The sequence below is a fragment of the Passer domesticus genome, chromosome 8 (genome assembly GCF_036417665.1).
Source record: "Passer domesticus isolate bPasDom1 chromosome 8, bPasDom1.hap1, whole genome shotgun sequence".
Classification (NCBI taxonomy): Eukaryota; Metazoa; Chordata; class Aves; order Passeriformes; family Passeridae; genus Passer; species Passer domesticus.
The window spans coordinates 48,257,200-48,269,779 of NC_087481.1; the positions used below are offsets into that span (position 1 = coordinate 48,257,200).

General features: G+C 45.1%; 1 protein-coding gene across 3 annotated transcripts in view; it reads right to left on the minus strand.

Moving 5' to 3' along the window:
• The window catches only part of LOC135306784 (VPS10 domain-containing receptor SorCS1-like), a 257,644-nt gene extending 253,868 nt beyond the window's left edge, over window positions 1–3,776 (minus strand). For all 3 annotated transcript variants that reach the window (XM_064431250.1, XM_064431251.1, XM_064431249.1), the window contains exon 1: window positions 2,786–3,776. In XM_064431250.1, the coding sequence (XP_064287320.1) occupies window positions 2,786–3,415 (630 nt within the window). In that variant the 5' untranslated portion in view covers window positions 3,416–3,776. The remainder of the gene's footprint in view (window positions 1–2,785) is intronic.
• Window positions 3,777–12,580: the final 8,804 nt, after the last annotated feature.

Sequence of the window (12,580 nt, forward strand, 5' to 3'; positions counted from 1 at the left end):
AGATGCTCCAAGTGTCTGAATATGAATGTGGATCTGGAGAGCAAGCTGTCCAGGGAGTACCTAAAATCACTGATGAGCCAAATAAGCACTGATGTAAAACAATTTATGTTGATGGAATTAAACTTGGACAACTTGTACTATTATTTATTATTCTTACTGTACCTGTGGCTAGCATACAGCGAATTCAGAGCAAAATGCCATCAGTTCAGTGGTGCACACACTCAATATAAAATCACAGACAAGCCTGAGAGAAGGTGAAAACACCCAGAAGAATCCCGTACAGAACTCAGGAGTTCTTTCTCCTCCACAGCAGCATTGCAATTATATCCACACCACTACCAAAATAAGGATACAAGGAACCACATTGAGACTGACAGGATAAGGTACACTGCAATACAAAAACGTGATGATGACAATACTTTAATTTTCCGGTTTTTCCACCTACCAGGATTTCAAATATTTTGAGCTTTATTTTTGTTTTTCCTGTCCTCATACAGATACGGCAAAGTATGATCTTCTTCACACTGCCCCTCTGCCTGGGCAAAAGGCAAAAGTTGTTTGACAGCAGCACTTCCAGAGCACACAAGAATGAAAACGAGCAGAGGTGTGTGTTGCATCCCCATGCCACAGCACGGAAACTCCAGCAGGAAGCCAGCAGCTGCTGCTCTCGGAGTGCAGACAGGGCACTGGGGTTACATAGCATCTCACAAGCAGCACATTGGGATCCTCTGCAACTTCCATGCAGGCAAAACTACGTATGCTGTACCCTAAAGGAAGCATTTCACCCAAGCCCATCCCACTCCCAACTCCAGCACTGATGGGAACCCAAAACCTCCGCAGAGTGACAATGGGTCGGGGCCACTTTGGGCTCCCTCTGAATGCACACCATTGCTTCAGCTGAGCCTGGACAAGCCTGCTGTGCACCCAAGTCCTGCTGAGGCCCAGCTGCAGTCTGTGCTGTGAGGGGGCTGCACGCACAGCACAAAACAGAACAGCACTGCCAGAGCCCCCGCAGTGAAGGGGGGAGCATAATATCCCTGTACACGATGCAACCTGCAGCTCTTCGGGAAGGACAGTCACAAAATGTTTTCCCCTGAAAACATTTGTACACCAACACACTCAGAAAGTAAATCAGTCCCTGACAACAGCAGCCCCCACTACCACAGTGGGCAGAAACACATACACAAATATATGTGTACCTAAACACACATATAACAATAGATGTGTCTTGAAAAATGTAGAGGTGAAACATGATGGCAGTGATAGACCAGAGAAACTGCTGCCTGCTGGATGACTTTCTATATCAGAATCTTTTTTCTTAGCAAATGGGTCACTTGAAACCAGTGTCAGTCTCAATTCAATTTGTATGAACACACCTGAGTTCCTACAAGGCAGCTTCTGTTCACACAACTATTAAAGAATAGTCTAGCTGAGTTGTGAAGAAAGGGGAAAGTCCTTCAAAATGGAAATGACAACTATTCCCTTGTCAATTAATTGATTAAAAACTTCCTGATGAGACCATAAAACCATGTCCCAATTAACTAGGGCTGAACCCCACAGTGAAGTCCTTACGACATCCGCTGCAATTCTAAATTGAGTAGCTCACTATAATCTATACCTAAAGGAATTCATAATGACTAGACTATAATTTCAAAATGTTATCAGTCTCCTAGTACTGAAAGCTGAGAGGGATGCCAAAGATTTCTGCCAAGCAGCCAGAAACCTTCTGGCATTACAGCTGCAGACACCTTAGAGGAGAGCCTGAGTCCCTGTTTCTCCTGGGAACTTGTATGGACAACAGTCACGTAGTGGTGGCATCCCCTTCTCTCTCATTAGCATTCTGCTTGGTGTCTCTAAGAGGCAAAGTTGGAGAATCCTGACAGACAGATCCCTCCACTTCTGCTGGTCCACAAGCAGAGTTAAGGGCAGGCAGAGAGCACTCCAAGCAATTTACCCTTACCTTCCCTGCGCCTCAGCTCCAGGTACCACGGCAGCAGAGGCTGGAGGGATACAGTGCTCAAGTTAACCTGGTAACTTTGATGTCATGACTCTGGCTCCAGCCTGGAAATCGGTTGCCTACTTCTCTGGCCAGTTTTGCTCTGCTTGGCTCAAGTCAGAGCTGTTCTGATGCTATTCCTGAGACACATGCAGGTTACGAGGAAGAAACAAAACTCTCCTATTTAACACCTTGGTGGCAAGAGCAAAAAGCAGCTTTATCCCCTATACAGAGACACCTTGGAGGCAAAGTCCTGAAGCCCTCCAGCATCTCCGCATCAGCAGGGCCTGGGGATGAGCCCTTGGGCTGATGTGAGCCCCCACAGCTGGCAGGAGGAGAAGCAGCAGCAGAGGGGCTTTCCCTGGGCATCCTTCCAGCTGAGCCTCCCCGGCTGCCCGTGAGGGTTATCCTGGGAGAAGGCAGCATGCGAAGGCGCATCCCCAAAGAGACCCTCCCGTCCTGCCGCGGGTGGTGGCAGCGCTGGATCCCGCTCTGCTCCGGGGCGAGGGACAAGGGGAGGGGGATGTGCTCAGCGGGCGGGCGGGTAGCGGAAAGTTTTTCTACTCCACAAGAATGGCCCTTTTGAAGCCCTTCTGCCCCACTGCACACTGCTAAGCGAAGCCAATCCCCGGCGCCCGGAGGCGCAAAATCCCCTTCGAAGAAGAAAAACCCAGCACCCCCCCACCCCCGATTACACACACGGGGGGGGGCAGGGGAGGGAGAAAATGATGGGGAGAGGGGGGGAAATCAGGAAAGCCCGGCGGAGCCGCCCCCGCCCGCGGTACTCACGCTGCTGTTGTGGCCGGACCAGTGCACCATGGCCTGGTTGTGCGCCGAGTCCCCGGCCAGGGCGAAGGTGGTGCTGGCCAGCCGCAGCTCCTCCAGCCCGAAGCGGGCGGCGCCGCCGTCCCCCGGCTCCCGCCCCGCGGCGCCGCCCGGCCCCGGCCCCGGCCCCGCGGAGCCCCGCGGGCTGCGGCCCCAGCGCCGCCGCACCGAGCCCGCCCGGGGAGGGCCACGGAGGGGTCGGTCCTCGGCCGGAGCCGCCGCTGCCGCCCGGGGACGGCGCTCCCCGGCCACTTTCTCTGGCTCCCTCCTCACTCGCCGTGTCTCCCAGCCGCTGAATTTCATCCCCGCCGAAGCAGGGGAAAGAGTCGCTTGCAGCCCGGCATCCTCCGTGCCGGCCTCTTGCCCTCTCTCGCCTCCTTTCTCCCCGAGGAACCTCCTTTGCTCCTTTTCTCCTCTGTCGGTCCTCAAGTGCATCAGTAATCCCTGCTGCGGCTGCTGCTGCGGCTGCACCTGGGAACGGCAGGATCTGCAAGTTATTTCTGCACCGGTAAAGCCATAAGTGAAGAGGAAGAGCCATGTCCAGTACAGGAGAGCAACGTGCCAGGCTGGGTACCAGCCAGCAACTTTTTCCATCGCTGCCGACTGCTGATGAGTGCGAGGGAGAAAGAGCAAGGAGAGCAGGAGGGAGGGAGCCGGGCGCTGCCGATCCAGCCGCCGCGGGGTAAACACGGCGAGAACTCCACGTAAAGTTTCAGACTCTTCTGTGCTAGATGCTGCCGAGGGGTAGAGGAGATGACTTTCTTCCCACCTCTTTTTCCCCCCCCCCTTTGTTTCCTTTATCTTCTTTTGCACTTTTTCTTTTTGTCTCTTTTTTTTCCCTTCTTCTTTCCTTTTTTTTTTTTTTTTTTTTTCCCAAGACTGGTGTTGCTGATGAGGCTTGTGATGGAAGGCAAAGCCACAACCACACGGGGGAGGAGCTGATTTGAAATCAGGGAGAGAGGGAGAGAGAGAGGAGCAAATCCTGGCTGGTGATTTCTCCCGGCTGCCTCTGTGGAAGTCTCCGCTCGCTCCTCTCCCGCTCGCTCTCTCTCTGCTCGCTCTCACTTCGCCGCTTCTGCATCACACTCCTCCCGCAGCCGCCCCGCCAGGCCGCCCCGCGCCTGTGTCGTGAGTGGCTGCTTCCTCACTCCCCCTCACACGCACACTCCAGCGACGGACTTACCCCAACTTTCAAACTCCTATCATCCGATCCCTTCCTCCCCTGTGCTTCCCATCCGTTCAAACCCCTAAAGCCTCCTCCCCAGCATGCTGAAACCTCCGCACATCGGCGGGAAGCAGATGTGCAAAGTGAAGGAACAGTACATGCGTGTGTGGATAGTCTTCCCAGAGGAAATGTTTTAGTTCGAATAATAAAGTGGCCTTAAAGGTCTGAGCAGGCTCTGAAATAACCCTTTTTTCTCCCTCCTGCCGTGACTGGTGTAAATGCACTGGAGTTGCTCATGATAGGCACCTGTGCTTGCTTTTACAGAGGGGAGGTCGCATTTCTGCCCTCTGTTCCCTCCCCCGCTTGTGCTTCGCTGTACTGTCGTTTACAGTATCTGCCGATGCTTAAATAAATCACTCATGCACGGCAGAGATGTACCCACATAAATGCTGATGGAGACAGGGACGAGCTTTTGGATATGAAATGACAGCACTTGGTGGAGGGGGAGATTCCCCTCCAGCTGTTTGTCAGCAGAAAAAAAAAAACCCTTGTTGCTTTAGCTGTCTCTCACGCTTGTAGGACCAGCAATTCCTCCCGCAGGAGCTGTGCTGCTCTCTCAGTATCTGTCCTCCCCGCAGGGGGAGCAGCAGCAGCGGTGGCAGCAGGAGATCCCCCAGCGCTGCCTGCAGAGCCTGCTGTCTGCTGGCCACCGGAGCTGCTGGTCCCTGACCGCAGGCACGCTGCTGCTCACTGCCTGCACAGCAGGACACGGCCCTGAGCTTTGACAGGCACTTCCCTATGCCCACGGCCATGAAAACTGGAGGGAATTAAAAGCTGTTCCACTGGAATTTTATTCCATCCCTATCTGCCTGCTCTAACTCATTCCCATTTGATTTACGAGAGAGTTTATTTTTTAATTAATATTTTTAACATTTCCTTCCTGACACGGAAGACCTTATTGATTTTTTTTTTTTTTGGCAGGGCATTTCAGCAAACGATTTACAGATTTGTTCCACATTCTTCTAGAGATTTCACTCAAATGCTCACTGGTGACACGTCTTGGGATATTAGCACAGGACCAGAAGTGAAGGGAGACTCACAGTAATTCAGGCTGGGCATAACTTCATGCTGCTTACAACAATGATGGATTGTCTGCAATGTAACACCTGACCTCAGCTAAATCTAGCAATTAACTGCATACCTGTTTCCACATCTCCCAGCTAAATGGTTACTATTAGTTACAGCCTGTCGGTAATAACAATAATTAACACACACTTAAACAGCTCATTCCTTTACTAAGCCCAAAAACTCCTCAAAGGCCACTTTTGGAGGAAACTGAGTCAAAGTATGATCAGCAGAGTAGTAATGATTGGAAGTGGAGCTACCTTGTTATCAGCCCAATCCTTTATCTTCTATTCAACAGATTGACCAGGTGGATCTATCCCAGAGGATCAACTAAAAAGTGTCACCTTCCCAGCACAAGTCCCTTAAGGAGGCTTTAATCTAAAGGAATGAAATTCAGGGATGAGTAGGTGAGACCAAAAAAGAACTTGGAAGAAGGAAATTAGTAAGAGGTCAGAGGAAATTTCTCTTGGGATTGTAATAGAGATTTGCATGTCAATGAGTGGCTAAGGAGAGAAACAATATAGCTGTCTCATTTAGGCAGATGATTAGCTCTGCATTGTGATGAGTGGCCATCGAGTGATAGGGATGTGCCTGGTGGAGCACACCTTATGCAGTGTGAGCACACTACACCTGCAGAGCTCTTCAGCAGTTTCACAAGAATCAGTCATGGAGAGAAAATACTGGATCCAGCCTGAGGACCACAGACACATTTTCCAGCATAGACCTTGTAGTGGATGGAGACAGGACAGACACATACAGTATGAGCCTTCCCCTGAGCCCTGTTTTCAGGAATTATCAGTTCAGGAGATTCTAACAACAGCAGAAACTGCACTTGATCCCTTACTTTTAATAAGTAATAATATAGTAGGACTTTTAATGGACCTGTCTTCCCAAAATTTGTCTAATCTGTATTTATGCTCTTGGTGTCTGAGGCAAGCTGTGATAGTCAAGTTTACAATCTGATTATGTGTACTTCTGAATACTCATGGTCTGCACTTATCTGAGAGAGACATTTTAAATCGCTGTAATCTAATCTTGCTGCCAGCCATCTTTTGCCACAGATGATGTGATGATTGAGCCGTCAGAGATAAGAAACCCGAGTCTTTGGCACAAAAGAATAATCCGCTGTCCTTTGATGTAAGGGATAGCTTTCTCAGCTGGGAGCAGGGAACAAGTTCCTGTACTCAGACAAAAAGTGTGAGTGTGATGTGACTGAAGTCCATGGCTGTACTCAGGAGAGAAAGGAAAGGCTGCATTCATTGGTACCCAGATCTGAGGCACCACCTGATCTGATATTTCAGTACCACATGTGCAGCTCCAGCATCTGGTGAAAAGGTGTTTTCCATGAGAGCTGCTACTCTACCTGGTCAGGAGACTGTTTCCCATGTCCAGTATTGCCTGGTGAGAGGGATATGAGCAAGCCATGGGAGCCATGGAACAGGAGGCAGGTATAAAACATGATACCATAAGAGCAAATTAAAACTGCAGGTTTTAGCTGGGCTTTTCAGCCTCTGCCTTTGCCAGGATGATCAGTGGCTGGGGGTTTTCCTCTGCACCAGGAGGAACTACCTCAAAGCCAGAGATCTGCACATACACAAGAGTGTTGGGGGAGTTTCTTGTTTCTGGGTTCAGGAAGAATAAGCTGGAATCTAGTGAAGGGAACAGATGCCATTTCTAGGTACATGTTGCAGTGGAGCAAGCATCTTCCTCAGGATTTATATAGCCTTGAGAAGAGAAGCAGGAACAGCTTGAAACGTGGATGAGTACACAAATCTTCACTTGGGACTGGGCAGGTTCTGAGACAGGTGGAAATATGGGCTTGGTCAAGGACATAAATCCTTATGACAGTGATTGCAATAATCTGCCATCTGCAGGAATCCTTTCCCCTGGAGTGTTTCATACTTGCAATCAGAGACTACTTGTGAAAAATGTGGTCCTGAGAGACTTCCTGGCTCCACAGTATTCCTGTCTCCTGAGACATGCTAGACGATGCACCCTGTGTGATGGAAGCACCTCAGGGACTGTGCCAACACTGCCTGTACTGCGATGGAGTAGGAAGGGAGAAAAAGGAATGAAAGAGGATACAGAGAAGGAAACAGAACTGGGTGGGCTTAACCAGCTGAGTTTTTAGTATAAGGCAGGGGCATAATATAGCCTGGCCTTTTGTGAATCCGAGTGTCTTTTAGGCAAAGGAGTATAATCTTTCCCTAGTAAATATTTGTATAATCAGGATTTTTTGAATCTACACTCATTTTAAATAATGACTTTTCTCAGAGAAGACTGTGTAATGAAGGGACACCAAGAACACTGCTCCATTGATTCCTATGAAGCCATAGTGAGTGATGAATACTGTAGTTTGACATTACACATAATTCCCCCAAACTAAATCTCTGCTAAAACAAACAAACAAACAAACAAACAAACAAATCAGGATACAACAGGTCTTGTTGCAGTTGCCCTTGGGGGGAAAAATTACTTTCAGCTGTAAATATCACAAAAAGCTGAGTGGTTGTTTTGTTTTGTTTTCTAAATAGGGTTTGAATGCTTCATTCTTTAAATAAAATAAGGACTAATTTTATATATATCAAACTTCCGAGTGCTTCTTGGTTCACTGAATAAATGGAAATTATATAGCCATATGGCTTATTTTGTAGCAATAGGTAGATAATTGTTACATAGGTGTTATATAAATAAATCCCATTACTTATATTGGGGCAATGCATTTGACAAGAAATTACCAAAATATTTGAAAAAAAATCTGTAACTGAAAGAAAACCTCTATCTTCTTTCCACTGAGTTTCATTTCCCTTCCTCAGACTATTTTTGGAAAGGTGATTGAACTATTTATTTTTGACACTAATAATTTCTCAAAATTAATTAACATGAAGTTTCTCCTTTGTTATTCCGCACAATCAAATGCCAAACCAGTGCTATCCTAAAATTAGGCTGGTGCAGCTTTTAACAAGGGCTCCTATTCATCTGCAAATGTGTTGCGATTTTGCTTTAGTTGCCATAAATATTAACAGCAAGGGCTTTTTGTTCTTGTACTCCCTCTTGCTGCAGCCTGTTGCAAAGACTGAGGCTTAAAGTAATCTCAAGAAAAGTGCAAGAATTTGACACTTTATAACTGAGAGCCATTTTGCTTTGCTAAATCCTCAGATGGGGAGTTCATACATTCATGTATCTGGCAAGGAGGCTGGGGGCTGAGCAAATTCAGTCAGTGGGATTGCCTTCAAGTACAGAAAGGTGCTCAGTACCAATTCCTGGTTGCAGTTTTCCTCAAATTCTGTTTATATTGAAGTATCTAGTCATGCTTATTAGCCAGCAGCTCTCTTTGAGAACAGTAGGACTTCTCTGAATTTTTTCCTCTGGAAGTTCTGTTATGTAGTTCCTCTGTTTCACTTCCACTTCTGGATCCAGAGCATTTTCACACCATCCAACCAACCACTAGTGGGGCAGTAAACCCCACACTCATGGTACAGGGTCTGCATTTTACTCTCTGGGTTCAGATCTCCTTTCTGCTCTTACAGCTGCAGATATTCCCTAGGCCAGCTGTGCCAGGTGATAAACCAAGGGTGGATTTGCCATGGCAGGAAGGGAGCATGTTACCCTCTCCAAAGAAGCTCCCATTCCCAGTCAGGTGCTGAAGCAATACTCACGTGGCTGCACAACTACCATATCCATGCTGGTGTTGAATCCAGCACTCTTTGCCACAATCCTGGGATTGAATTCTGGTTCTTCTCTTGTGACATCTCTGTGCTGGTCTTGAATTTCACTGTTGCAGTGATCGTCTCCCCGTGTGATCTGGACACATCCATCCATTGCCACCCTGTGGTCCTGAGTGTTGCTCCCCTGTCAGGCTTTACCATGGGATTTAGGAGCAAAAAAACTCCACAGGCCACAGAAGACAGTGGATGAGAAAATCTGTTGCTTGAAATTCCCAGCTGACATTCTCTCTTGATCAGCTTTTGCAGCCTAAGAAACCTGGAAAGCTGCCCTGAAGAGTTGATCTTAGATTCTGCAGGGTTTCATAGTTGGTTGGGTGTAAAGTAGAACTGCAAGAACTGCACTTGCATCAGGACTGCACGTACTCAGCTGCTGCTCTGAGCTTGCAGCTAAGGAGAAAACTGAGCTGGAGCTCACAGATAGAATGAGCGGTATTATAACAACTTTGAAACTAGTAAACATTGGCAAAAGGAGGAAGCCTGAGGTGTATCTTGTAGTCAACTCATTCACCACTGCCAACATGAATGATGACCACAGGGATGACCCAGCAATTGTCACATTTCATCCTGACTGTTTTAAAGCAACCCCATAATACCCAGAAGGTTTTTGCCATCAATAACTAAAATGTATGCTGTGAACACTTCCAACCATATGAAAGGCAAGAATGCAACCAGGAAAAATGAGAATGAGTTCAGCAAGTCGTGCTTGACCAACCTGAAGGTCTTCAGCTACTAAACAGCTGACTATTTTAACACTGGCTCCAACAGAGTCTCATGGTAAACTGAGGATTATGGCAGGTTGGAGCAGTTGACAGAGCTGTGGAAGTTGATTGCATTGCAAATGTCAGCAACTGAGAATCAACTGATTAGAAAACATCTGGGTTTGCATGGGGGTTTCTCTTTGCAAATAAGACAAACTGCATATTCTAATGTAATGCTACTACCAATGGTGGCACTCACTGCCAAACAAAAATTGGCAAGTATTGTGCTATAACATCCTAAATTTGGCCATGCTAGAAACCTTGTCATTACATGACTCTCTTTTGTTCCTGTGGGAATGTATCTATTCTATATCTGACTCTCAGCAAGTTCCTTTCTCTTCTTTTTGTTGTGTGGAGATGCAAACTGCAAACTTTCCTTTCCCTGACCAACAGAGGGTCGTTGCAGCTATTCACAATCATTTGCAAGTGGCTTACCTGTGTCCACTGAGTCATTTTCATTCCATCATCTTCTAGTCCTTTCCAGTTCCTCAGGAGAATCATGTCTGCTGGATGCCTCTGATTGTCTTTGCAACCTTGCAAATCTGCAATTTGAAGCAGACTGATCAAGTGCAGATAATAGTTTCCTGTGAACAATAAATATCAGTCAGAGCCTGACTAGCCTTCCACAGAGCCAGGATACTTCTGTAACATAAATCTTAAAAGCCTAAAAGGAATGAAAATCATTTGTATTTTCTTCCTTGTTCAGAGAATACTGAACTTCAGTCGTCACTGGGGAAGTTCACCTGACATTCTCTCAGCTCTGGGTTTATCTGCATTGACAGGACAATAAAAATTCTTGTCTATCACTCTACCACCGTCACCTTTGGCTTCCACACTTGGTTGTGGAAGAATTTAATGGAGGTAAGAGAATAATGATGAAGAGAAAAAGATTACAAACTTAATGGCCTGTGAATGGTGTTTATAGTTTGTCATTGTTACAGATGGTGTTTTCTTGCTTGTGCACCTTGCTTGATTTCTCTTAGCCAGAAGTGTTGATGAAGTAGAAGTTCAAAGTACAACTAAAGATAAAATTCCTAATAGAAGAAAGAAACCTTTTTACTTTAAACTACCTTTTTACTGCAAGAAAAGTAAAAAAATATAAGAAGAAAATAAGAACCCTTGAGGCTGATGGAAGATGTGAACTTGCTCATTGACAGTATTTTATTTCAGAACTGAAAAAAATGACCAGAAAAAAATTTCTGTGAGGCAACTCTGTCCTGCTTCACTGATGCATTGTTTCTTAAGTCATGGTCAGAAATCCTTTACTGGAGACAGTTACATCACTCACAGGCCAACCAGCAGAGCTTTCCATACACACCCTCCCATGGTACACAATCAGGAGGGAAGGATCTGGTCATCAGTTAAATCTGTTCTCATTAATTCAGCCATTTCTGCCTAAAACAAGGTGGAGGATATTCACATGAATTTTGCTGCTAGATGGTAAGCAGTGCAGACATCCACATCTGAGCAGCACAGTGCATAGTTAGAGGCACCTTCCCTATTGGGGCATCTGTTTGGAAAGTTAATGTTTTCATAGGATCTCTGTGGCCAGAATCCAAGACAGAATGAAGAAAGGGAAGCTTCCTCTCACCTTTTCTCCCTCCAGCCTGGCAGCTCCTTCCGCAGCTTCTCAGATCTGTGGCATCCAGCTATGATTTTGTAGCTTTGTGGGACAAGGAGAGATACCCCCTCTAAGGAGGGAAGAGGAAAGAGTAGTGAGAGACAGCTTGTCAATCCTGCCTTTGGTGAGAAACTTCCAGAAGGAAGGAATTGCAATGAGTAGTGGAAAATCAGGAAAAAAAGAAAAGGAAATCTGTATTTCTTTGTTGTCAATCTTTTCATCAAGAATCGTGTAGTTAATTTCAGGCTCCTGATATCATGGGTTTATGTAAGATTATAAACATTCTTCCTTTGTTTTCTTTCATTTCTTTTTAAAAAGTAAGAAAAAATAACTAGTCCTCTTAACTGTGGAGAACTGTATGAAGACAAAGCTCCTATTTGCTCTAAATCTAATCTGAAGTGTTCCAACACAAAAAAACAAAGCCAAAGCAGTAAAATTAAAATATTCCACTCAAGCATTTGAAAAAGGGTTTTTTTCTTTTTTTTCCCCTTTAAAAATAGTCTCTAGAGCTATTTTTGCCAGCCACAAAGTATTTTTTTTTAATATGTGTATTTAAAACAAGTAAGTTTATCTGTAGATACATGAAAGGGAAACAAATTTTTTTTTTTTGTATCTGGACAATCTGTTACAATCACCTTGAAATTCATATTCGATTTCTGAATCTCTTTGGTCCCTTTTTTAAACTCCATTTGCATGGAATTAAAAAAAAAAATCTGTTATTTGTATGATTTAAATTATTTGAGATGTTTTCCAGAACACCTTGCAATATAAAAATAATTTATTTCCATAAGTTTGGAACTAGATTTTTTCTTGCTCACAGCTCTTAGCAATTTTTCTGGGATATATCTGGGTGCACCACCTGAATGATTAAAGATCATATACAAATATTTGTTTCTGGTAAACAGGCCACTGATAATGTAATTTTAGGGTTAAACTTGATATTAGGTATAAAAGGACTCTATAAAATAATTTCAAAATAGTTAAAAATTATGTCAGATTTTTATCAAAACCTTGAACAAAAACGAGAAAGAAATCCCCTAATCATAAATAAAAAAACCCTTTCATCTAGAAAAATGAGATTTATTAAATAAGGGTGATGAAAAAACAATAACTCTGTCAGTTTAATACATGTATACACACACAAAGGTCAATAAATAGCCCAAGTAATGGAAGGAACTCATAAGCGATGCTTCTGCTGATTTCCTCACAAGCATTTCCTGAGATTACATTTATTTTTGTGAGGACTGTTGCTTGGAAAGCTCTGTGTGTTTAATATCTCTTCTCACATCAAGAAAGCTTAGGGGAAAAACTTAGTTTGCATTTACTTTCATGCAATTAATAATAATTCAGTGTTTGTGCTTT